This window comes from Poecilia mexicana, unplaced genomic scaffold, assembly GCF_051168715.1.
Source record: "Poecilia mexicana isolate PSO_F unplaced genomic scaffold, ASM5116871v1 scaffold_15, whole genome shotgun sequence".
Taxonomy (NCBI): Eukaryota; Metazoa; Chordata; class Actinopteri; order Cyprinodontiformes; family Poeciliidae; genus Poecilia; species Poecilia mexicana.
Genome location: NW_028263384.1, coordinates 1,755,492 through 1,781,948, shown reverse-complemented (window position 1 = coordinate 1,781,948; position 26,457 = coordinate 1,755,492). Strand labels below are relative to the sequence as shown.

General features: G+C 40.6%; 3 protein-coding genes across 8 annotated transcripts; 1 reads left to right on the top strand and 2 right to left on the bottom strand.

The window, feature by feature from the left end:
• Positions 1-1,068: 1,068 nt before the first annotated feature.
• On the bottom strand, positions 1,069-10,530 carry LOC106928397 (pyruvate dehydrogenase E1 component subunit alpha, somatic form, mitochondrial). Of its 5 annotated transcripts, XM_088013296.1 has the most exons (13): positions 10,390-10,530; positions 9,277-9,297; positions 7,767-7,916; positions 6,855-6,920; positions 6,575-6,748; positions 6,334-6,460; positions 6,163-6,254; positions 5,989-6,081; positions 5,212-5,367; positions 4,192-4,263; positions 4,054-4,121; positions 3,876-3,984; positions 1,069-2,188 (listed from the first exon to the last, which is right to left on the bottom strand). In XM_088013296.1, the coding sequence occupies exons 1-13, from the start codon at positions 10,447-10,449 to the stop codon at positions 2,024-2,026; spliced, it is 1,353 nt and encodes a 450-aa protein (XP_087869422.1). In that variant the 5' UTR covers positions 10,450-10,530; the 3' UTR covers positions 1,069-2,023. The 5 variants fall into 5 exon arrangements, with proteins under 5 accessions (XP_087869422.1, XP_087869423.1, XP_087869425.1 ...); XM_088013297.1 differs by lacking the exon at positions 7,767-7,916; XM_088013299.1 differs by lacking the exon at positions 10,390-10,530 and having other exon boundaries at positions 9,224-9,290.
• A 2,528-nt stretch (positions 10,531-13,058) lies between these two features.
• On the bottom strand, positions 13,059-20,723 carry acot9.1 (acyl-CoA thioesterase 9, tandem duplicate 1). 2 transcript variants are annotated; one of them, XM_015004656.2, is made up of 16 exons: positions 20,549-20,723; positions 19,991-20,085; positions 19,090-19,116; positions 18,724-18,769; positions 18,044-18,214; positions 17,936-17,973; positions 17,774-17,857; positions 17,593-17,696; positions 16,824-16,897; positions 16,064-16,131; positions 15,885-15,996; positions 15,706-15,796; positions 14,845-14,930; positions 14,685-14,772; positions 13,481-13,631; positions 13,059-13,408 (listed from the first exon to the last, which is right to left on the bottom strand). In XM_015004656.2, exons 1-16 carry the CDS (start codon positions 20,692-20,694, stop codon positions 13,353-13,355), a joined length of 1,437 nt encoding a protein of 478 aa, XP_014860142.2. In that variant the 5' UTR covers positions 20,695-20,723; the 3' UTR covers positions 13,059-13,352. The 2 variants fall into 2 exon arrangements, with proteins under 2 accessions (XP_014860142.2, XP_014860144.2); XM_015004658.2 differs by lacking the exon at positions 19,090-19,116.
• A 2,163-nt stretch (positions 20,724-22,886) lies between these two features.
• On the top strand, positions 22,887-26,271 carry LOC106928408 (diamine acetyltransferase 1). The gene is made up of 6 exons (XM_015004661.2): positions 22,887-23,164; positions 24,351-24,402; positions 24,490-24,570; positions 25,492-25,593; positions 25,679-25,719; positions 25,854-26,271. Exons 1-6 carry the CDS (start codon positions 23,102-23,104, stop codon positions 26,028-26,030), a joined length of 516 nt encoding a protein of 171 aa, XP_014860147.1. The 5' UTR covers positions 22,887-23,101; the 3' UTR covers positions 26,031-26,271.
• Positions 26,272-26,457: the final 186 nt, after the last annotated feature.

The window sequence follows — 26,457 nt, the reverse complement described above, 5'->3', positions numbered from 1 at the left end:
AAAAGCATCAGTGTGGATATCTTCCTGTTCTTTGGGTTTCTCTGTTCTAAGTTTGACATAACGGCCTTTAATAGACCGTTGCAGTTTTTAGGTATTAGAGAAATGGGTCATAAAGAAACTCAGGTTTTGTTATCAAGTCCAGCCAAATTAGTTATAACAAACTTTACTGATGAATTTTAATGTAACTTAAAATAATATGTACAATGGAAATTAACTCTAAATACAATATTTAAAACAAATACTTATTTACATCACAAATTTACCTTTTGTCTCCATCTTGGTGGCTGCAAATATACATTTTATAAACTCTGTTATAATTTATCTTCTGTCTTTGTCATTAAGCTGCTTTTACACCGACAGTTAAACAAGAAATTGTCCCTTCAAAACAAAAGCATCACAACTCAAACAGGAAGTTAACTGTAGGTAAAACTAATGAAGGATTTTCTAAGTTATTAGTAAAATTATTTGCACATTGTTGTCAACATTTTAACCCCATACTTCCCAGAAACTAAATGTTCTTATTTATAATCTGTTCATGTTTGTTCTGTATAAATAAGTTGTGGATCAGAAAAGAGTAACATGAATTAATCTGCTGCCAGATTCACTCGTTATATTAACTTCCACTGTTTGAAAGTTTAAAGTTTATTTGAGCAAAGGACAATAATGATTATGATTTTTTTATTATTAATGGTTTAGGAAAGTATGTTTGGGCTAATTACACATTTAAATGAGCCGCTATCATTTGCTGTTGTAGCATCAGTTTTTTTATTGATAAAAATTCAGTTCCTCCATCAACATGTTGGTTTGGTGTGAGGGATGGTGAACGTAGTTTATCTACTGTAGCATCAGTGAATCTGATCGATCTCATTGATCTGATGAAATCTGTTGATGCGCCTGAATTATTTAAACCTGTATAATCATAAAATCACCTCCTGATCTTTGTGAAACTGAGATCCAGGATGAAACGACGGAGTTTTGTCAAACCGGCTTTATCTCTGATCCTGGATTTCAGAATCCGACTTTTGTGAAACAAAATCTACACAAAAAAAGATCAAACTGAAACAAAAACACTTTCATCATAATTTAATAACTCTGTGGCTCAGTTACAATTCTCAAAACATCATAAATAATAAAACTTTCTGTACAAGTTCAGGAAAATAAATTAATGAAGAGCCTCAGATAATTTAAACTATAAATTCTTACAGTTCATCCATAAAAACTGATTTTTAATGTTTTATAAACTGAATGCATAGAGAGAATGTAAAGCTTTAGACATACAGAAACGGCGTCAGATTTTATATCTCCAACAGAAAAATGAAGAGGAAACGTCTTAAAATAAAAAATATTCAGATTTTCACCTCATTACAGAGGAAACAGGACCAACCATCAGGAAACACCAGAAACAGAAAAAACAAAAAAAATGAATAAATTTCAGGGAAAAACTTAAAATCTCAGATTAAGTTCAGAAATTGTGAGATTAATCTCATGAATTTCCAAAGGAATAAAACTCAATTTCTGAAACTAATTTCATAAATTTGAGTTTAAAAAATTTAATATTTCAGAGATTAATCACAGAATTTGAGTTTTTTCTAGAAATGTCCGTTTTGTTGTACGATCGCTCTGATAGCCGTCAGAAAAGTGAAAATTTGACCCATTTTTACAGAAAACTAGAAATAAGTTACTGTTCTGTTTTTGTAGAGTTCAGCTCCTTTAACTGATTCTCCTTACTTTGACTAGACCTCGTGACTCAAGAATGACGCTGCAGATTTTCCAACGTTGCTCCTAAAATTCCTTCCAGTTCATAACTTTTTAAAAACTCCAGCAGGAAGTTGGATTGGGGTCAGAAATGAAACCTCGCTGTGCGTCTGTTTGCAGGATGGCGGGTCCAGATGAGAAGCTAATGTTTGTGTTTCTGCGCCGCTGGCAGCCTGGTCTGACTCTCGGCTCATTGAATAATTTATATTCCTAATAAAAACAGTTTCAGGTAAATAGATACTGGCAGGTTTGATTCAGTCAGGAAGTTTCAGCTGATGGATTTCAGTTTGGACCAGGGGTTCGTCCCACGGACCTCCAGCGGCGGGTCGTTGGAGAAAATATGGTTGCAGAGCTCCTCCAGCGGCGGCTCGGGGTCAGAGGTCGCGAACTGAGCCGCCTCCTCCACCTCCTTACGGATCTGGATGTCGATTTCCTGAAACAGGAGAAGATTTTCATGGGTTCCTGCAGGTTTTTCATGTTTTCAGAGCATTTTTTCCAGTAAAACTGGAAACATGTTGCAAAATAAAAACGTTCTGAGCCGTTGAGGTTTCTGGATTTCAAAATTCCTGATTTTATGAGCAACAAAACGAAGCCGGTTCCTGTTTCCCCATCTACAGAAACGCAAAGTTACGCAGGAACTGAGCCAGAAAAGAAGAAACTTCACAGGAACCAATCGACCGACTGATTTCAGAAGATTAAAATAATCGACTAACTGATCAGCATCTCAATCCAGATGTTCTGCTGCTCTGGAGCCTCCAGATGTTTCAGCACAATGCCAAGGCGGGAAGCAGCAGCAATCACCATAGACCAGAGCGACTGAATATGCATCAAAACATCAGGCTGTCTCACACAGTTGAAGGTCAGACATGCGCTCTGCCACTGTGTTGGCAGAAAGGCTGATGTTGCTGAACTGACTTTTCTTTTCTGGACAAACTAAACTTGCAGCCTGTAATGTGTTTTTTTTACAAACTCGCCCTCTGAATGGTTTTCCCGCCTTAGCGATCGTCTCACTAACCTTCATCTGCTGCAGCATTCTCTTTGGTTCCTTTCTTGAAGAAATCTTGTTGCCTCACCAGACGTGTTTTAAGGCTGGTAACCCGGTTGGCTCTCATCCCCCTGGTATTTGCATATTCCTCTGCATGTTTAGTTGAATAACGATGTTTCAGGTTGTATTCTTTGTGCACTGCAACTTTTTCAGCATAACTAAGGCATGTCAGGATGCCCCTGTGCTCAACACAGAAATGCTGCGTCACCCATCTTTCTCTTCACTGCAGGCTTTGACAAAGACATGATGAGGATGTGACAAAATTTAGCTTATTCCACTTGGCGTCGCTCTTGTTCTACGTTTCACAGAAGTCTTTAGCCAGCTAGCAACGTATGTAGAACGTCTCGATGCGTGACGTCATCACCGCTTCTACTTGTCAAACAGGCGGTGGATGACGAGCAGCCATTCTCCTTTCTCTGCGTTTGATCGTGGCATTAATGGTAGAAAGAACCGGAATGGCGACTGCAGGGAAGGGAAACTGGTACCGGTCTGGTCCATCATCAGCCGCTCTGTTGTTACAAGCGTAGTGTGCATGACGTCGGTGTAGCTTAGCCTAGCACCGAATGTCAGCCATGATGAGGAACGGTGGGCGGGACTTCCTTCAGAGAGCCGCTCACCCTGTGGGCCGCACTAATACTTTCATATCACGGTGGGGCCGCGAGAATGAGACCGTCTGCCTCTGGACGTCACTGGGACCTTGTTGCAATAATGTGACCCGCAAGACCAGAACAACGTTTATGAAAGTAAAAATGGCCGCCGTCGTCTATGCATGAATTTTAACGTTGCTTAGCAACAGAGGTTGACATCAGATCATAAGATGAAGGAAGCTAATAAAAGAAAGCCAAGTCCTGACTCTTTCTTGAATTATAACTTTCTCTCATTATTACAGATTCTCATATTACTACAAGTTTTCTCGTATTATTACAACTCAGGGTAAAAACATTGAAATTGAGCCACAGACTGTTGTGAAAAATTGGACACTTGAATTGGGACTATTACGATTTTTCCATGTTCTCTGGTGTTCATAAAACTTGTTGCAGTGAAAAGGTTGTAACTCCATGGCAACCCTCCCTACCTTCAGCTCCTCCACAGACGCCATGTTGTTGCTGAGCAGCCGCTCCTTCAGCAGGGAGATCGGGTCGCTCTTACTGCGGACCTCCTGGATCTCCTCCCGGGTCCGGTAGCTGCACAGCGGCACATGGTGAACAAAACAAACGGATTCTCTGTCTCATTACGGTGGATCTGGGACTCACCTGACGCCCGGGTCGCTCATGCTGTGTCCATGGTAACGGTAAGTTTGGAGCTCCATGATGATTGGCCCCTGGAAAACAAACAGGAAGTGATTTCACCGCGCCGGATTGCAGCAGCAGAAGAAGAAGAGCTTCGCTCACCTTCCCGGCTCTGCAGTGATCCGCAGCGAACTTCGCCGCCTCTCTGACGCACAGCACGTCCATCCCGTCCACCTGCGGAGAAAACGGCGTCACTAACGCAGCGTCTCACCCCGCGCCATCACGGCGAACCCGAGCGTTTCCCGGACGGTCTGTGTGCAGCATCATACATGAGCAGCGGACGGCTGGGCGCATGCTCACACCTGCAGCTGCCGGGACGGCGCCGCAGCGACGCGTCCCGATATAATCTAGGTCCAGAGGGCGGCGGCCGCGGCGTACGGCCCGACGCCACCGCCGCAACCCGGGACCCCATGCTAACACCGAGCTAACACCATGCTAGCCGCGCTGACGGCCCGGTGTTACGTCAATCCGCGTTTCCCCTTCAGATACGGTTCCCCCTGAGTTTTCTTGCCGCTCCGCCCCGCCCAGGCGGCAAAATACGCGCGTGCTCGTGACGAGCACTGAGAAAGCACGCGCGTGGAAAGCACGCGCTTGTTCGGCGCGCTTGTCTGAGGAACTACGGACACCGTGAAAGCTCAAACAACATGTTTCGGCAAAGTTGTCACACTTTTTTCACGTTTTGCGGGAAACTAATAATAATAATAATAATATAAGAAGAGGAAGAGTAATAATAATACAAAACGTATATATTATAATTATTTAAATTTAAATATATGTTGAGCATTATATATATATATATATATATATATATATATATATATATATATATATATATATATAATAAACAGGGCAATGCATTTTGATGCTCAATATTACCCATCAGATAACGTTCCCCTTGTTTTACAGTGGGGAACACTATCTGATGGCCACATTTCACCCATCAGATAGCGTTCCCCCTATGTTAAAATCACCCATCAGATAGCGTTTCCCCACTGTAAAACAAGGGGAACGCTATCTGATGGGTGAAATGTGGCCATCAGATAGCGTTCCCCCACTGTAAAACAGGGGGAACCGTATCTGATGGGGAAATGCGGATTGACGTAACACCGGTCTGAGCCTCACCCTGAGTCCAGGGATGAAGTCGCCCCGCTTGTAGTAGTCGGTGCTGGCCGACGCCCGCTCCACCGACGTCCCCATGCCGTACTTGTTGTTCTCACAGATGAAGATGCAGGGCAGCTTCCACAGGGCGGCCATGTTGAAGGTCTCAAACAGCTGGCCCTGATGACGTCACAGGATGTACAGGTTAAACCGACACTAAAATAATCCAGTAACTGAACTAACAGTTACATTAAGTTAACTGATAGTTATTCATCCGCCATCAGGTTTTAAACATGCATCCACTTATCAGATCGATTTTCAGACATTTTTCTGCACCAAAAAACAATTAAAATGTATAAACATGTTTTTCACAGAGGATCTGTAAAAGGTGAAAACAAAGGCAAATTAAAAGGAACATTTCTAAACTGAACAAAATTATGATGAGGCCAGAATAAGAAAAACATTTAATTATGAGAATAATTATAAAAATTTGTAGTAATACAACTTCTCTCATATTACTACAACTTTTCCTGGATTATTACAGCCGTTTTCTCGTACGGCTTAATTGTAGTTTTATTATGACTTTTCCTGTATTACAACTTAATTCTACGATTTTTCATGAATGGTTCTAAATACTTGTTTCTGTATGTATATTTCTGACGTCTTATGAACCAGATAAAAATCTATAAATTCAGGTTTGTGCATTAATTTCACGTTTTTCTTCTTTATACCTTTACAGTAAATTTAACAGGACCTTCATGACCTGAACTGAATAAAAACAGGAAGTAGTTTTCCCCTCACCTGGTTGGCGGCTCCGTCTCCGTACAGCGTCACACAGATCTGGTTGTTTCCTTGGTACTGACAGGCCAGAGCGATGCCGGCGCCCAGCGGCACCTGGACGAGTCACACAGGTGACATCAGCCGGTGACATCATCAGACAGATGGCGGAGCCTCATGCTAACGTCCTGCAGCTACCTGAGCGCCCACGATCCCGTTGCCGCCGTAGAAATGAGGCGCGTACATGTGCATGGAGCCGCCCTTCCCTTTGGCCACGCCCCCTCTGCGACCTGAACGGTGCGGAGGGAACACGGCATCAGCCACCAGAACCAGCCGGACCCGGGCCGGTCGGCGCCTCGCCCGTCTCACCTGTGAGCTCGGCCAGGATCTCTCTGATGGAGACGCCGCGGGTGAAGGTGTAGCCGTGCGCTCGGTACGCCGTGATCAGGTGATCCGACGGGTTGATGGCGGCTTCGATTCCTGCAGCGCACGCTTCCTGTGAGCAGAGACGATGTTACTCCAGAACCACTCGGCTTCAAAAACATCCCCTCCCCTCATGGACTTTGACTAGGCCACTGCTAAACCACTGTAACAGAAAATGTGTTGATACCTGTCCGTCGTAGAGGTGGCAGAAACCCCGGATGATCTTCTGCTTGTACAGCTGGTCGGCTTTCAGCTCCATGCGCCGCACCGTCTGCATGCTGCGGTAATACTGCAGGCCCTGCTCCCGCGTTAGCTCCGCCCTCACTGGAGGCCCCGCCTCCAGCCGGTGCACGTCGCATTTCTACAGCAGAGAAGAGACGTTTTCACAACACAATCTGTCCCCCAAACGTTTAATTTGGTAAATTACAGGAGAGACCGAGGTCAGAGGGCGATTGGCTCCTTCTCACCTTGATGTCAAAGGTCGCCTGAGGAGTGAAGTCAGATAAGGAGCGGGAGGCGACGACTCTGGCGCCCTGAAACAGATCAACGCTCGATTAGCTCATCGGATGACGGCAGGATTACAGATCAGAGCAGACGGATCGACCAGCTGAGCAGCTCCAGGCTGCCTTCCTCTTCACAGTGGGGGGTTCTGGGATACGACAGACTGGGCTGGGCGAGTCCGGGTTGGGCTGCAGCTACACATCCATAACGCTGAAGGCAGCAACAGGCCAGGAGAACCAATAAATCCTCTGCCTTCAGTTTCTGTCCAGTTTGTTGCAAATAATCTTCTGAGACGTAAATTTAATGGATTCATTATTCTAGAAAACTTTTAGAAAATAATTGACAAAAGTGGACATTCCGTTCGGTTCGGACCGTTCGGTTCCTCCAGCTTTCAGTGGCCTAAAAATATGAAACTAATAATGACTGATAAGAGATCAGATTGGTTTGAAATATCCTTCCTATTTCCACCTCAAATCTAAAATAATTGAGCCTAAAAATCCTTTTTTCCTTCAACACAGTGACTGTTGTGACATTAATGTGGTCTCTAGCGCCCCCAGCAGGTACAGGATGGTTTTAATCAACTTTCCTCTTTAGCCTTTAATCTGATCGTTTGCTCTGGAAACCAATTTAGTCCCAACAGAACCGAACCGATTCTGGCAGATATTTGGGCTTCGTGTTACACTTTTCATTAAATGACAATAAATTTTAAAACCTAAGATGCCATTAAGTAAATAAAACCCGTTTAAAGTATTTAGTGGTTTCAGACCAGCAGGGTTAATATTTTAGTACTAAATGTTTCCAGTCAAGCAGAAGCTCTTTGGTTCCCCGGCCCGGTTAGTGAGCAGCCAGACAGAACAGGAACAGCAGGAGGTTCTTACGGGTCGGTCCGTCTGGTCCGTCCGGCTGCTCACTAACTGGGCGGCGCCGCCTGCTGGTGGTGGTTTGGGTGGGAGCCGCCGGGCCTGTGGGGGAACGGCCGCCGCTGGAGGAGACGTCAGATTGACGAATTCTGACAGGCCAATCAGCAGCTGGGGAACACAGAGCCAACCAATCAGAGCCAAGCACAGCCAGGTGGCGCTAGAGGCTACAGGTGAGGAAACTGGAGGCTAAAACTGAGAAACAGAATCTAGACTGGGAGCACAAACACCTTCATTTATAGTTCAGCCAATCTCTGATATTTAACCTGTAATCTTCACTAATCTCATCTTTGAATTAACAAATAAAACAACCTCAAATTTAAGCATCATTTTACAAAATACTGCATTGATGTCTCATTTCTGTTTATTCTGCTCATCACTCTGACCTGCAGCATTCTGGGTAATCTCATTTGTGTCTAGCATATTCTTCTGCCCACTTGGCTAAATATCTGACACAAATACTAAAAGAAAATATGGAGCAGCTTTATGTGATCATATAATTAAAGGTTTTATATTATATTTTAGGTTTTCTGGTTGTCAAAAAAGCGATTTCAGCCAAAAGATGGAAACAAATGAAGAATGCAAACTCAAACGTAAACAACAAATGTAGCACAAATGATTTAATCACAAAAAATGCTGCATCCTCAGAAAATAAAAATGCAGCAAATACTAAAAGTGGACATAAAACACTGTAACCCCGCTCCATAAAACCAGAAGTCCTCCAGACCACCAGGGGGAGTCGATCATCAGATCATCTGGGACCAAACTCAGTAAAGACGAGACGTCCAGACGAAAAGCTGGTTTATACTTCATGTCTTTTACTTATTATAGAAAAGCAGCAAATTTAAGTAGATAATTACTGACTCTAGACTCCCCCTACTGGTCTGGAGGACTTTATGTTGTCGAGTGAGTTATCAGTGTTATATACTTGTTTTTGAGGCAATTTCCTTTTCCAGAGGATGTAGCATTTTTCTTTTGTGCTTATTTTAATGATTGTAGGTTTTAGCTTTTATTTTTTGATTGTAGAATCCAAAATCTCCCAAAACATAGAAAACCTGTTTTAAACTCTATTAACAGACATTTATAATATAATAAAAATACTGACATTAATAAAATGCCAGTAGATTCAATTAGAGCAATTATTTCTACTAAAAATAATTGAAAACATTTTTATCATTACTTATGTTTAAAAATGATGTTTAGTTAATTATTTTTCACATAGTAATTTCATGAAACAAGTCAATCTTTTTTTTTTTAGGGGTGCACTGATTTATTATTTTTATTCTTATGACTTAAGGACTAAAACCAGTTTCAGACCCTCTGTAGTGCCGTTGAGTTAAATCCTGGAAACTAAACATAAACACAGCGAAGAGGAAGCACATCTAGCAGTTAGAGGAATAAAAACAGTGGAGATAAACCTGGTCACTGCAGAGGGGAGGAAGTCTGGGACCAAACGTCAGCAGCTGCTTACCTCCGACACGGTTTGCTCTCCCTACGGTTCAGGTGCAGGGGTGGGGGAGGAAGGGGAGGAAGAGGAGGGAGAGAAGCAACAAATGAATGGGGGATTGTTGAGTTTGTGAAGACTGAAGGCGGCAGAGCAGGAGGAGAGAAAACTGGAGGAAAAAGCAACAGTTCCTACAGTCAGACTCTGTTTGTTTGGGTTTTAAGGTTCAAAGATCAAATTTACCATCAGAATTAAACCCGGCTGATATTTGGGTTCATTTCCAGAGTGTGTAGGAACCTGCCGTCCTTGAACGCCCCACAAGATTAACCTTTACATGCTGCGTTCAGGTTCACTACTGACAGAGATGCACTGGTTGTGTGGAATGTTATTTCTTCATAACTTCCAAATAATCAGCCAAACAGCTTCATTAGCAGCTTACTGGGGTCATTTCCATTTGGATGAATATTAAACATGTCACTAGTGAATCAGACATATTTAAGTTTCTAAACTTAAAACTTTAAAAACTCTTGTAGTTCTTTTCTCTACTAATCCAGAGCTGAAAACTCCTAAAAAAATTAATCTGTACAGAGTAGGAGTCCTGTTTAATAAATGATCTCATCTGGAATAGTTTACAATAATGAAGCAGCTCAGGATGAAACAAGAGAGCTAGGTTTTATAAAGACACTTCATTATTCAGTTAGGCATTCAGAGCTTCGTCTGATTAAGACGATGGCAAGAGATAATTTCCTTTAAGTAAATTTCCTTTGTTAAAAGATTATGTGACTCAGAGATAAAAATTGCTTCAACCTCCTGAAAGCTTAGCTGCATTTTGAGCAAGAAGCGCGTCACCGATGGTTATCAGAGCATCTTTATCAGGACAAGCTGCTTAGAGGAAGGCAAACCACCACAAACACAGAAAATTATTCTCATTACAGACAGGGAAAAAACTAAAAATCATAATAAAGAACCCACCAAGTTACCCTGACATAAAGTACATCCAAACACGTGTTCAGAAAGCAATTTCCGAGCAGAAATAGCACATAACCACAGGAAGACATTAGCGGCTGCTGACAAGGTCAGCTACCGGTTAGCATGAACCGGTTCCGTCCGGAACCTCCGAACTAGAGTCGAACCACTCACCGCACTCCTCCCGGTGATCCGGCACAGTGCGTTAGAAATGATCGCTAACATGGTTTTCATCCTACTGAAGGACGAGGTGACTGCTGAGAGGATTAACTGCTGCTGCTAGCGGCTAAAGTCCGCGCTCATAACGTCCGACTGGAAACGGCAGGCTTTAAATAAAGGTTCCCATCTAAATAAAGCGGGAAAACAATTTACAGGTGCTGGTCATAAAATTAGAATATTGTGATAAAGTTCATTATTTTCCATAATGTCATGATAAAAATTAAATTGTCATATATTTTAGATTCATTGCACACCAACTGAAATATTTCAGGTCTTTTATTGTTTTAATTTTGATGATTTTGGCAAACAGCTCATGAAAACCCAAAATCCCTGTCTCAAAAAATTAGAATATTATGAAAAGGTTCTCTGAACGAGCAATAAAAATAATCATCTGAATCAACAAAGTAACTCTAAACACCTGAAAAAGATTCCTGAGGCCTTTAAAAACCCCCAGCCTGGTTCATTACTCAAAACCGCAATCATGGGTCAGACTGCTGACCTGACTGCTGTCCAGAAGGCCATCACTGACATCCTCAAGCAAGAGGGTGAGAAACAGAAAGAAATTTCTGAACGAATCGGCTGTTTGCAGAGTGTTATATCAAGGCACCTCAGTGGGAAGTCAGTAGGAAGGAAAAAGTGTGGCAGAAAACGCTGCACAACGAGAAGAGGTGACCGGACCCTGAGGAAGATTGTGGAGAAGGGCCGATTCCAGACCAAATTAAATGTTCATCTCCATAAAACTTTTCAGCAGATGGAAGCATGAAGTGCTCCAAAATCTTCTGATAGCTGCTGCATTGATCCTGCCCTTGATAAAACCCAGTGGACCAACACCAGCAGCTGACATGGCACCCAGACCATCACTGACTGTGGGTACTTGACACTGGACTTCTGGCATTTTGGCATTTCCTTCTCCCCAGTCTTCCTCCAGAGTCTGGCACTTTGATCATCCGAAAAAAGTACTTTGGACCACTGAACAACAGTGGTCCAAAGTGCTGCTTCTCTGTAGCCCAGGTCAGGCGCTTCTGCCGCTGTTTCTGGTTCAAAAGTGGCTTGACCTTTGACCTGGGGAATGCGGCACCTGTAGCCCATTTCCTGCACACGCCTGTGCACAGTGGCTCTGGATGTTTCTACTCCAGACTCAGTCCACTGCTTCCCCCAAGGTCTGGAATCGGCCCTTCTCCACAATCTTCCTCAGGGTCCGGTCACCTCTTCTCGTTGTGCAGCGTTTTCTGCCACACTTTTTCCTTCCTACTGACTTCCCACTGAGGTGCCTTGATATAACACTCTGCAAACAGCCGATTCGTTCAGAAATTTCTTTCTGTTTCTCACCCTCTTGCTTGAGGACGTCAATGATGGCCTTCTGGACAGCAGTCAGGTCAGCAATCTGACCCATGATTGCGGTTTTGAGTAATGAACCAGGCTGGGAGTTTTTAAAGGCCTCAGGAATCTTTTTCAGGTGTTTAGAGTTACTTTGTTGATTCAGATGATTATTTTTATTGCTCGTTCAGAGAACCTTTTCATAATATTCTAATTTTTTGAGACAGGGATTTTGGGTTTTCATGAGCTGTTTGCCAAAATCATCAAAATTAAAACAATAAAAGACCTGAAATATTTCAGTTGGTGTGCAATGAATCTAAAATATATGACAATTTAATTTTTATCATGACATTATGGAAAATAATGAACTTTATCACAATATTCTAATTTTATGACCAGCACCTGTATTTTGTCGTGGATGTTTGTCTTCACATCCACGACTTAAATCTACATAAATGGATAAAACAAGAAATTTGACGTTTAATAAGTAGAATAGACCAGAACAAGCTTTGGTTGTGTTTTTCTTGAGTTCTGAAAAGTGGCAGCTCCATACGACCGGTTTATTTGGGCCACTGTAAACACTAAGAATACATTTCTTAGAAATGGTCGAGAAAATATTGTAACTTGTCTGAGATCAGAAGTTCTCTCAGTTTCAGAAATATTCTAGGAAAAAACCATGCAAATTTTGAAAGTGAGAAATTTTCCAAATGTCAAAAACTGTCACCATTATGAGCTCAGAAAATTTCCAACTTTCTCTACAAAATATGTGAAATGCATCTCAAAATTAAAAAGATTTTTTCTAGCAAATTTTCAACTTTTGTGGCTCAAAAATTTCCATGTTTTTACCAGAAAATTTCTGATATTAGTCACAAAACTTATGATTTTTTTCTTCCTGGAAATTTACTTTTATTTTTTTCTCCCTACAATGGCCCTAAAACTCCATTTTAGTTTTAGGCCATGTTTATTGGGCAGCGTTTTCTTTAAATGTGGGCACCGAGGAGTGACAAATAAAACAAATCAAAAGGGGCAATATTTGATCATTTATCTGAAGTAAGCAAAAGAGCCACTTGTAGCTCCAGAGATGCAGATCCTGATCTTGTTGATGAAAAAGTACAAAACAACCTGCGTGGAGAAAAGTCATAAACTACCAATCAAAAGTAAAAAGATTGAAAGGAAAAATTAATGAAAAATAAAACTAAATGACAGCTTAGTTTTAATTTTGCAGAAATGTCCCAATAATGTGATTTTAAAAATCTGAAGTAAAGAAACGGCTGTTAAGATGAGAATAAAAACAGGAACGACTGTAATTGAGCTAAATATAAATTTATTCTTTGCATTAAATCTCGTGCTACAGAGGCAGAAACAGAGTACAGAGATCTGTGCGTAAACATGTCAGTTTAACATAATAAATGCAACAGTATGTAGATGATTCATGATAGTTATGAGGTCAGACGCTCCAACCGCTAAATGTTTTGGTTTATAAAAAATACCAAGGAAAAGCGTAAACGTTTGTAAAACTTTGGCATGAAGTATTTTAATTTAATTCGTTGTTCGACATGAAAGCTTCCTGCGGTTTGTTGCTGCGGCTCGTTTCCGACCCATCAGGACTCCAGGGTTTGGTTAAAGTGTCTTTTCCCGTCCAGGTAGAGCATCGACTCTGGAAAACAAACAAACTCCAGTCAGATCCGTGGCGAAGCGGCCGGTAGAACCAGAACCAGAACCGGCTCACCTCCATACGTCCGGGGAACGACGCTGGGAACATCGCGGTCCGAAGCGAAGGTGTAGTGGAAGATGTTGGTGGTACTGTGCTGCTGGGTCAGTGGGTCAAACACCTCGCTGTGAACTCTGACCTGGATGTACTTCCCCTGGGTGTAACAGACCTGAAACACAGGAACAAAAACAAATTATGACTCATTTATAAAGATTTCCTGATTGATTTAATGACTTTCTGCAATGAAATCACTGATATAAGTTGTTTTCAAATCTATTCCAAAATCTGCAAATAGAAGAATAATGAGAAAAAAATGTACACAAATTTTTATTCTTTGAGGAACTTAAATAACTCAGTTTTTGTTGCTAATCATATTGAAGAGGAACTTTAACTTCACATCAAGCCAAACTGAGGCAGATCTGTAGCAGCAGTAGGAAACATCGCCACCTGCAGGTGGGAGTTAGCAACACATACCCAACGTTTTTCACCAATCCTGTGGAAAATATGCAAGAAACGTACAATTATGCTTTACCATGATGGCCGATAATAAGGTGTTTAAATCTGGACACGACTTTTATGACCCGAATCAACGGCCATAACAAGAAGGTAAAGACACCGTGTACAAGAGTTCATAAAACATAAATGTAGTTTTTAATGTTTAATGAAAGACGGTTGGAGGTTCTGCACTGCAAAACCACAAAATCTTAAAGTAGTTTTGTCTTGTTTCTAGTGCTGAAAGTATGAAAACTTACAATAACATTTCATCAAGATGTAGGAGATTTTTTTAGGTCAATATTTCCTTAATATTGTTGAAAAAGTTCTAGTTCCACTGGGAGATTATTTTAATTAAACATGGGAAAATGTCTTGCTATAAACTAAATAATCTGCCAGTTGAACTAATATTTCTTCAGCAATTTTAAGGAATTATTAACTTCTACATCTTGATGAAACATTACTTGTAACTTAGTTTTATCTCATTTCAAGTGAACTAAGATACTAATATTAAAAACTAAGAAAAAAAAAATTGGTAATATTTTGTGTTTTTGCAATGTTGACCTAAAAATGAGAAGTCCTTGTTTTCATGCTTTTCTTGCTGTTAATATTAATGGATCTCATTTAAATGCAGATTTAATCAACAACCTCGTTAAGTTTTTAACGGGTAGAAATCCAGGACTGATCTGGATCCTCAGCTGTAAAAACTCTTCAGAGTCGTGTGTCTGACCTGCGATGAGAGCATCAGCAGCGATCCGATCTCCACGGGTTTCTGGAACAGAATATCATCCACGGCCACCAGACTGGGCCGACATCCTCTGCAGCACAGAGAGCAGAGCGTCAGGCCTGAACTCGCTCGTTCTCGGGTCTGATTTCAGTCCTTCTCTCACCCGAAGGAGCAGGCGTTGGCCCAGCCCAACTCGTAGGCTTTCCTCATGAGGAAACCTCCGAAAATCCTGTTGAAGATGTTCCTCTGCTGCTCGGGACCAAAACACAAACAGCTGGAGACCAAGAGACCACAAGCTAATCCAGACTAAACCTCTCAAGCTTTAACTCAGGATTATCTCTATTCTCTCAAAGGGTGTTCAAAGTGGGGGACGGGGGCCATTTGTGGCCCCTGGACTCATTTTTTGCGGTCCCCTTACCACAATTAAATAAAGCTTTCCGACTGTTGCCATGGCAACCAGGACCACATCTACTCATTGACTTATTCTCTAAAGTGCCTGATGCAGCCAAATCTGCTTTTGATTGCTGTTTTTAAAAGTTGGCTAAAAACAACTTTTTCAAATAAAAACTGGAATAAATCTTGTTTTTACTGCTGAGAAATGAAAAAAAAAAAACTGGATTCTTTAACAAGGAAAAATTATTTGAAGTTTTGGATCTACAAAAAATTCAGATTATTTGTTTAATTAAAATAGTTCATGCTGAATTTATTGTTGAGTAGGTAATAATAATAAAATAAACATTTGTGGATTTTAGTTTTGGTCCATGTAGTAAAACGTTTGGACACCCCGCTCTAAATGCTTCCAAAAATCAGAGAAATATAAAATTAAACATCATAATTTGAGAAAATTTTTTAGAAATCTCCCTCATTTTTCTGGCATTTAGCAAATAAAATAGTTTGGGTAACATTGCATGTTCTATGACGGGAAGAATTTTGTCTGAATTCATGATAGACACTGAGAAAAAAACAAAGTGTGTTTTTTAAAATAAACCTTTTTCCCACCCGTTGTTCATGCGTTGTGTCTCACCTGAGGGTGGCAGATCTCCAGGCCCTTCAGCTTAGCGTCTTCCATCCAGACGGAGTTGGGAGGCAAAATTCTGCTGCGGAAACTAACTGTGCTGAAACCGGACATAAACGGCGTGAAGGACAAATAAAATAAAGATAAAATGTTCAAAATAAAGTCAGGAGAGAAACTTCTGGTCCTACTTTGCATCGAGGGTGTTGAGGAACAGATCATGGATGATTTTCCGCTCTTCGTTTGTGGGAGCGACTTTCAGCAGCGACGCCGTGCTCAACTCCACACGACGGGATTTATTAGCTGGACAGAAGGAGAGCGGGGTGAGAGTTGGTCCTGCCGGTCAGGACGTCACCTGAGGGATTCACACCTTCTCCTTCCTGCAGGAGTTTCTCTTCCTCCGGACCTTCAGGCGCCAGCGGATTCACAAACGCTGCTCTGGAAACAGGAAACAGAAAAACCAATCAGCTGGATTAGGGGAAGATTTATACTTTTCTTTTAAGACGTAGAAAATGTTTTTTTTTGCTGGGAAAAAAAACTTTGAAATTTTGGGTTTAATCTTGGAGGTTTTCAGGGGAAAGTTTGAGACTTTCTGAGTCTGAAGGGTCGACAATTAGCTGGAAAAAAATGACATTTTGGGATTATTTTCAGAAGCTTTCTAGAAAAACAACTTTTTTTTGTTTGAAAAGTCAAAAATTAGCTACAAAAAACTGAAATTTAGAGATTATTTTTAAAAACTTTGTAAAAAAAAAGAATGGACGTTTGTTGGTTTGAGTGGCTGAAAATTTGGAAGAAGTGAGAACGCAATGAAAATGTCTGAGAATGACTCAAATGTTTCCTGATAGGAACAAAATTACAGGATAAATAAACCTGCCACACTAAACTTTAAGACCTTAGATTAACGTATTTAATTTTAAATGCTAAATTTAAGACTTTATAAGATTACAGTGACCCCATGATGATCTGCATTATCCAGATTGGTTGAAATTGATAAAAAGCAAATGGCATAAGAAAAGCTAAAGATGCTGACTGTGCTAAAAGTAACAGGAATTTGACACTTCTGAGCTTTATCAACAGTTTTAAGAGGTTTAGTGTGTATATTGGAAGGACAGCAGCTGTTGGGTTGGTACCTCTTGTTGCCCGGATCTCGGGCCACCATGACAAACGTAGCGTCCAGAACCGGGGTGTAGGCTCCGTCCCGGTACTGCAGGAGGAGAAACAACGTCTTACACTTTCTAACAACCATCAAACCTTTTTGTCCTTCAGGATTCTACCACGCCGTATTAGGGCCATCGTAGATGCATATAAAAACAAAACAGGAGTAAATTTCCCCAAAAACATTCAGTTGAAAAAGTCAAAATTTGCAGGGGAAAAAAAATTCTAAATTTTGACATTAATCTCAGGAATTGTCACCAAGAAACAGGAAAATTTCTGAATTGGACAATTTGTAAATTTTCTAGAAAGAAAGATAAAAAATCTTTTAATCTCAGAAAAAGTGAAAATTTTTGAGTTGAAAAGTTGCTGGAAATAAAATTTCTAATCCTGACTGTTTTCTGGAAAATGTTTTGACTTTCCACATTTTTTTTTTAGACAATTTCTGAGATTTTCTGGTAGAAATTTACTCATTTTTTCTGTCTGCTCTAATACACCACAGAGTGTATTAGAGTCAGAGCCCAGAAAAGCAGTCAAAAGTTTAAAAAAGAAGCCTGGAGAACCGGATCAGAACCGGATCAGAACCGGATCAGAACCGGATCAGAACCGGACCAGAACCGGATCAGAACCGGATCAGAACCGGACCAGAACCGGATCAGAACCGGACCAGAACCGGATCAGAACCGGATCAGAACCGGACCAGAACCGGACCAGAACCAGACCAGAACCGGGTCGGTCGGCGTTCACCTGTGACATGTGCATCTTGGCCTCGATGGACGACCTCCCGACCCAGGTCACCTGACCCGTGAACTTGATGTCGCAGTCGGGGTAGATGACGTGCTGCCTCATGTCTGCAACATGAAAACCAAACGTCAGAACCCGACCCGACAGAACCAGCAGAGTCTCAGGCGGTACCGCCGACTCGTACCGATCTTATCCACCAGCGCCGTGACGATGGAGAGCGGCGAGCGCTTCAGGGCCGGGTTGTAGGTGTGGGAGTAAGAAATGAGGACTGAGGAAGAGGAGGAAACGTTTCAGCGTCTCTGATCAAAGGAAATATTTAATATTTATTATTATTGTTTATTTTTACCTGCCAGGCTGTCCAGGTCCTCCAGGATCCTCCCAAACCTGATCAGAGTCACAGAGGTCAGAGGTCAGAGGGGGAACAGCAGGAAGTGGGGGCTGGGCGCTGCGTTACCTGACGGTGTTGTGGTTGGTCAGGTATTTCTCCCGGAGCTCCGGCTCCGAGCCCAGAGGCAGGTGAACCTCCAGGAAGCTGTCCTTCATCCGCTTGGCGGGAAGCTCGCTCTGAGACCTGGCCAACATGGACGCCAGGGACACGCGCTCCGCCATGGCCTGCTGGTGGTCGCTATGACGACGGAGAAACAGAAGACAGGGCGCAACTTTTCATTCATTAAGAAAAATGAAAAGACGAACTGAGACAGGCAGAGAAAATAATTACTAATAATTATACAGAAAGTTTCATGTGAATTTTCTCTTAATTGCATCAGCTGTAAAAACTCCAACGTATTTTTACATCTAATCTAAATAATTTGAATCCACATTTTTAAATATTTAGTTTCTTAAACAACAGAAACAAAAAAAAACATATTAATTATATATTTTTGGCAATACTATAAAAACCTAAGACAAAAGAAACAACAAAAAAAGAATATAATATATTTTCCATAAAAGCATCAAATAGCAACATGTAGCTTTTATTGACTCTTGTAAAATCAGATAAATGTTGCTGCTTGCAGCACATTTTTACTCCTTAATGTGTTTTTAGGAAAAATAAAACAGAATTATCTTAAAGAAAAGCAGATTTCAGTATCAAGCAGTTAAAACTGGATCTCTGAAATAACTCAAATTATTTACCTCCAGTTTGTTGAAGCTCCAACTATTTCCCTCAGCCTGTTCCGCACTGAAACAAGAGAAAACAATCAGATTTATGTTTCCCAGAGCGACGATGAGGAGGAGTGAAGGACTGAGGAAGATTTCACTGTTTCTCCACTAAACCAGCCAAACAAGAAGAAACTACAAACTACAGAGAGGAAGGAGAAAAACAGGTTAAAACGCTGCAGAAAGAGGAACTAAAGAGACGCCGTGGTTAAAAAGCAGCCCTGAAATCAGACGAGTTTCAGAAAAATGGAATAAAAACAAGCAGGAGGAATTAAGAGTAAAATTAAAGCGACTTGAATTAAACTTATGCGGTTCAGGTAGTTAGGATTGGTTTAAATTTACCATTTGAAACGTGTAAAAGTCGATTTCCTGCAGAAAAGAAAACAAGATAAAAACTCATTAAACATCTAAAGAGCAGAAACTAAAAACAACTAAAATTAATTTTTACTTCATCTCAGTAGGGATGGAGGGAAATGTTAGAGAATTTATTTGATCTGTAGAATAAAGCTAGAAATATATAGAATAATTCAGTATTTACAAATATTTACTTATTTAACTGATTTATTAAATATGTAAATGAACAAATAAATAAGTTTAAAGCATGTTATTCATTATATTATTATGATTGATTATATTGTTATTACCATTAATAATATTTAATACACTTTTGTGTTGCTGTAAATCATTAATTGATATTCAGGCTTTAACGTTAGACTCAGTGGGCGGGGCTTATTCTGGTAAAGATGAGCTGATTGGTCTGCTGTTAAGTCAGTGTGAAGCAAAACCAATCAGATGCTAGAATCAATTTAATGAGAGTAAATTATGGAGAAAAGCAAATATGGAATCATTTTTTAATAGAGAAATGTGAAAAGTTCTCACATAAAATATAATTTAACGTAATTATTTCAACATTTATTTTGTTATTCACTTAATTATATCATGCATTTAAAAATGTATATAGTTTTTGTCTATTTACTTCATGTAAATACAAGTGCAGTTTTATTAAAATAGTCAATTGTTTTGAAATTGTTTTATTTATGTGAAAATTTGATAGTTTGCAATCAATGATGGTCAACAAATGTAAATTGATGCTTAAAATGTACAATTTTATCAACCTAAAATCAGTTCTGAAGTATAAAACACAGCGGCGATAACTTTTACTGTTTATAGTTTACAAAGCAACAATTTCACCAATTGTTTGGAAAATCTGATCTATAAGAAGGATCCGTGTTTGCAGTCTCACCCTCGGCCATGTCGGGGGCCTGGCCTTGTCTGGATGCTGCAGCCGAGCAGAGCGACCTGCAGGTCAGGGAGGCAGCACGGCTCAGAGACAGGAACCTGGAGAAACAGGAAAAATACAAACATTAACTTAACTCACAGATTCACCCTCCTCAAAACTACATTTTGTATTTGCTGAAGTTAAATTTGTTTCATTGAAGTGTAAAAAAAAAGTCCTCTGCAGACACCAGCAGGGAGGGAGTAGAAAAATGTGAGTAGTTATTTTATGGACCGAAAGTTTCTGAAAGCAGAATAACTTGTGGTTTGTTTGAACTGCTGGGCTCGGTTCTGGTGTCGGTATGAAGAGACAGACACACACACCTTCTTTATGAACACCTCCGCCCAGACTTTACTGACTTCTTCTTCACAGAAATGTGTCATCATTAAACCCAGAAATTAGATAAATAATCTGAGTTACATCCAGTTTATTATGCTCCAATCAGGCCAGAGAGTCACTCTGCCCTGTGAATTAGTTAGAAATCCGCAGCGGAAGCGTTAAAACCAGGTTAAAAACGGCACCAACCTCGGTGAGAGCATGATGGGGTCTGAGCTCACAGCGGAACCGCTTTCTGGGTCCGGACTAAGCGACGAACAGAACACAAACAGGACAGAAATGACAGACTTTCTCTGGAGGACGCTGCGATTCCGAACAGTGAACAAAAAAAACATCTGCTTCCAGGTTCGTACGTCATCACGTTCACCTTAAACTGACGCAATGACGCGCCGCTGCGCAGCGATGGGTTTGTGGTTTATGTGCCCTCAGTAAAGTCTGCCAGGCACCTCTAGCGAGCTAACCCACGTTTTGCTTCGTCTATTTACCTGCATTATACGTTCAGTATTCTCTATTTTTATGCTTTAACAGATATTCTCTTTAGTGATTCCTACTACCAGCCTCATTTTAAATATCAAAAATAACTTTAGAAAATAAACGACTCTTGAAAAATATGATAATATGAAATATGTTTATTCACTTAATTTCATTCCACTAATCAAGCAGATATTTGTAATATTTTAAAAACTGTTACTGTGGCTACAGTAGCTAAAACACTGATGGACATTGTCTTCATCTCATGCATGAAGCTGCTGCTGAGCTGCAGAGCTCCTTCACACTGCTGCATCCTAAATGCACATTGTCTGTCACATTATCAGATTCTTCCTCCTCAGCACCTGTTAGACTGTAGAACCATCACTGCTCCCAACAAAATCAGTGTGTTTACATCCCTTTTGGTATCTGCAGAGATTTTATCATTTCAACTAATATTCCTGCAGCTCTTTGAACAATTCCACATTAATTTGAATCTAAAGAGAAAATGCTATTTTAACTTGCAATGACTGCACAGTCTGTTGTTTTCTATAACCCACTGTGGGACAATAATGGATATTTCTATTTCTAAAGGAACATAGTCTTAAATAACATAGGAAACTCATTGTGAACTAAACAGGTTTCTGAACTTTAAATGCATCGTTGATTTCAGTATCAATCATATTCAATAAACTAGAATATGTGTCCCAGTGAGTCTCATTTATTGGATTAAGGACCTTTTGAAAATAATAACCTTTAAGCAGGTGTGAAAAGTATGGGTAACACTTTATTTGAAGGGGGGTGAATAAGACTGTCATGACACTTTCATGAACATGACATAACACCTGTCATGAACATGAATAAGCCTTCATGAATATTTATGACTGTTGTCATAAAGCGTCATTCGGTAAATTATGACACTTTTAATACAAAGTTGACATTATTCAAAATGTCTTTGTTATGACAGCTTGACATTAACCAGGAAATCATTACTGTTTAAACTTTACCTTTAATAACATAAAGTTACCTAACTTTTAAAGTGCAATCAGTAATACTTTTATAACAAATTTATATCAGTAATGATTTCTTGGTTAATGTCAAGTTGTCATAACAAAGACATTTTGAATAATGTCAACTTTGTATTAAAAGTGTCATAATTTACCGAATGACGCTTTATGACAACAGTCATAAATATTCATGAAGACTTATTGATGTTCATGACGTGTTATGTTATGTTTATGAAAGTGTCATGACAGTCTTATTCACCCCCCTTCAAATAAAGTGTTACCAAAGTAAGTATTAAAAGTGTGAAACAAACTTTTCATACTTTTAGTATGTTAGTTATTTTTTATGAAATTCTGACTCTGTACTGGAATCTCATCCTATTTGGGAGAAAATATCCATAAAAGACCTTTATAAGGGATCCAGTTCAGATCTATCTTAATCAGCTCGTTCTAATTTGGTCCACCAGTTGTTTTTGTCACTTTAAAGAGTTTCAACTCTGTGATTCAAATAGATTTAGAGGAACAACCAGTGACAGATAAAATCAGAAGAGTTACAGGAAACACCAACGTCTGGTTACACATTAACTTCTAACCGTCTATTGTATTCATGAATTATCAAAACCCTTGCTGTGTGACCTGGGTGTATCGTTACAGTCAAACCCTCATGGTTACCCTTATGGGAGGGATGGAAAATTCTTTTTCTTCCCTCTGTGGCCAGTAACAACTTGTGTCACTCCAGAGGGCCGTTTCATTACAATTTAATAACATTTGAAGACACTAAAAACATATTTTTCAAGCTATGTATTCATTTTTGTAGTAAATAAATTAGAATAATCCAATGTAAATACGCTTTAAGCAGATTTTTAATGTTTTAATTGAAGAATAAAATATGTTTAAAGATTGTATGTTATAGAATCAAAACAAAAATCCAATCTTCAGCCCTTCTTTATGCTGATTGGACGAACAGAACCCTGAATCCAGAGAGGTGGTCGCTGATTCGTCAGAGATCTTAGAACTTAGTCAGCTGACCAATAGTAGTCGAGCGCGAGCCGGGTATAAAGCACCCGGCGTAAACAAAGGCAGAGCAGTTGACCGACAGCGACCCAGTGAGGGGCCACCGAGAGCTGGATGAGCCTACGTCGACGAACAGGTCCTGACCAGAGGCTGACTGTGGGGGAAAAGCCACTGCGAAGCGAATGAAGAAGCACCTGATCTTCCACTTCACATACAGAGGTCTTCTAACGAAAGGAAAAAAGAGTAAAAGAAGAAAATGGAGTATAAATTACGAAAAGCTGAGCCCAAAGACGTGTCCGATATATTACGACTGGTGAAGGTAGGACATAAACAGACGTTTCCTCTTAAATTTGAATGTTTTTGAAGGTGAAAAATAAAACTGACGTCGATTGGTGGAGGATGACATAGAATGAGGTCAGATCCCCGATACGCAACAGTTCTGACTTCCGGTTCTCCAAATATGGTCAGTCTGTCTGTCGCCGAGCTTATGTTGTTACCAGGCTGACCCCGACTCCGAGCTGTGTGACTGCTGACCTGACAAAAAGGACAAATCTGACTTCATATCACAACCATGTCTGCAAAATATGAGAACTTTGCAATCTAATCTCACGACATTTTATATAAACAGTGGAACATAACGAGCTTTGAGGAGTTTTAGAGCTGAAGACAGCCGGACATTAATAAACTTACTAAATATGATTATAAAGGATGTGAGTTGTGGAACTGCAGTTGTGTGGTGAGAAATCCAGAAAGTAAGTTCATCAGATTAGTAACACATCAGAAACCACAAATGGTAAACAGAAATAAAAATACATTTGATAAATGTTGAAAAAATAAAATATGAAACTTGTTTTAATGTAGTTAAACAATATCAAAGAAGTCTAAGTGAGACTGAATGAGATTTTAGTTTGTTTTTAAAAACATTGCAAAAATAAAAAATTGAATGTAAGGGAAGAATTTGTGATGAAACCTAAAATAATGAACTCTGGTTCAGTTTGAGCGCATATGTGAACTCTAAGCAAACCGGAAACGGCTCAAAAACAGGCGGTGGATTACAGCGCAGGGCATTCTGGGTGAATACCACCAAAACAAACATGCTAGGCTAGTGCTAGCAGGAGAAATGACTCGTGGTTTTTTACCAAAGAAAAAAGAGAAATCCTACAAATGCTAAAATCTGATGCCACTCCATTTTCTTTTTATATTTTGTGAAGAAGGTGTCTTCTTCAGAGGTTTCCATGTCGTTTCCTTCAGTGGTTCTGGGTGCAGCGCCCCCACAGGCGAGCAGGAGTACATGTTTTTCAAAGAGTTCGGTTGGTTTGACTCATTTTCAGCAGCTGAAAATGAAACAAATGTTGCAGCTTTGATAACAATCATTGAGTCAATGTGACAAGTCTAATCTCTGGTGTTTAAACCTGATTGTGAGACGCTGCTAGCAGTCACTCTGTTACAGTTAAGCTAGCTTTCACTGTTAATGTCACCCAACTAAATCTTTCCTGTCATTTCAGGAACTTGCAAAATATGAAGAGATGGAGAGCCAGGTCACGCTGACGGAAAAGGGTGAGCGTCTGGTTCTCCTTTTAGTCTGGATGTTTCTGCAAGTCATCGCCGCTCTTCTTCATGGTTTGGTTAAAACGTTTCTTCCAGATCTCCTCGAGGATGGGTTCGGTGAAACGCCGTTTTACCACTGCATCATCGCTGAAACTCCAGGAGAGAACAGCAGCGACGGTACGAACCAGTGGAGAGAAACCAGTCAGTTTACTGGTTTCATGTTCCTGATGAGCTGCTCCAGTTTCCCTCCAGCTGGGTTCATCCGTCAGCGGCTCTGCTTCCTGTTTACGTCCAGCAGTTATGGCTTCCAGGGAGCAGAGCCAACTCAGGGCTGCAGGTGTTCAGCCTTGGACGTGAAACAATCTGCAGAAAAAACTCAGCAGTAGCAGCAAAGATAAGCCTGAAATGAGAGCCGGGATGTTTCCACATAAAACACAGGAGAAGGGGGTCAAAGGTCAACCACTGCAGAACAAGAGAGGAAAACATTTCCACCCGCACAGCGAGCATGCGGTCGCTCATCAGGGGACGGGTCAGGTGGAAAACTCATTTAAAATGCATAAATACAGAAATAAAACCGTGTTTCTCCATCAGCAGATCTAATTAAACCAAACCGTTGCCATGGGAGCCAAAAAACATCGAGTGGAAAAAGATTGATGGCCACAAACAGAAATATTTTTGTATTGATTTTAGAAAAACCTTTTTTTTCCCTCCAACTACAAACAAAATGCAATAATTTAATAAAACAAAACCAGCAAAGATGTGGTAATGTTGACTGTATCCGACCGTTTAGATATGGGATGTGGATCGCTGCTTCTCTGGAAAACTTCCTGCTTTTTTCAGCAGTTTCCTGATTGGTTGCACCAAAATCTGCTGCTGAGTTAAAAAAATGACTGGATGTTTGTTTACAATAAGTCAAGAAATACGAGGCTGATAAAGTGAAGATTTCTCTCAGATTATTTTCTTATTGTAGATACAAAAACTTGAGCTGGAAAACAAAGTTTGCGCAGTCTTTTTTTTATTGTGGTCAGGGGCCACAAACGGCCCCCAGGACACATTTTGGACACCCAGACAAAAACAAAACCCCCTTTCTCTCTGCAGAGCCGAGCGTGGTGGGCTTTGCCATGTACTACTTCACCTATGACCCCTGGGTGGGCAAGCAGCTGTACCTGGAGGAGTTTTACGTGATGGACAAGTGCAGAGGTAAGAAAACCACCGAGGTGGATCAGTTTCTGTTCCTCCGCTTCCCCAAATAAAAAAAGTTTTAAACTTCGTCTCTTCCGTTTAGGGCTCGGCATCGGTTCAGGAATCCTGCGGCACCTCAGTGACGTAAGGAAACACGAAACTGGTTCAGTTCCTTTAATCGGCCTCCAGATGGTTCCCTAAATGTTCCTGAGAATAAATACTTTACATGTGGGAGCCAGTGGAGGAAATTAAAATGTTTTAAACCTCATGTCGTCCAGCTGGCCATGAAGACGCGCTGCACCGGCATGATGTTCGTGGTGGCGGAGAACAACGAGCCGTCGGTCCAGTTCTACAAGCGGCGCGGCGCCGAGGATCTGTCCCAGGAGGAGGGCTGGAGGCTCTTCAGGTTCGACAAGGACAGCCTGGTCAAGATGGCGACTCCGGCCGAGGAGTGACCGCTGGGCCGCAACCGAAGAGGAGGAACCGCAAACCGTCCCATCGGCTCGGCTTTTCTCCGCTCAAACCGGAGCTCGTTTTTACAGCTTCAGCTTCTAAATAGAGAAAAATGTGTCAACGTTGTGATTCTGAGTGTATTTTACTTCATTTAGTTTACAAATATGTTATTCTGTCTAATCTTAACCAGCTGTAACTGCTTTTAGTTCAGAATCAATAAAGGAGCAGTAATGACTCAACAAAGTCTCTTTAGTCACCCTGGAAAAACTCAGTAAGGTTAAAAAAGAAGGAATAAGATCTGGACACGCAGGATTAAACAGTACTCTTAAAATAATAAACATAATACAGTTTGTAATTATTGTGACAAATTAGAAACAGTACAACTTATTTTTAGAGTGTAATAAGTATTACATTATTATCATGACAGAC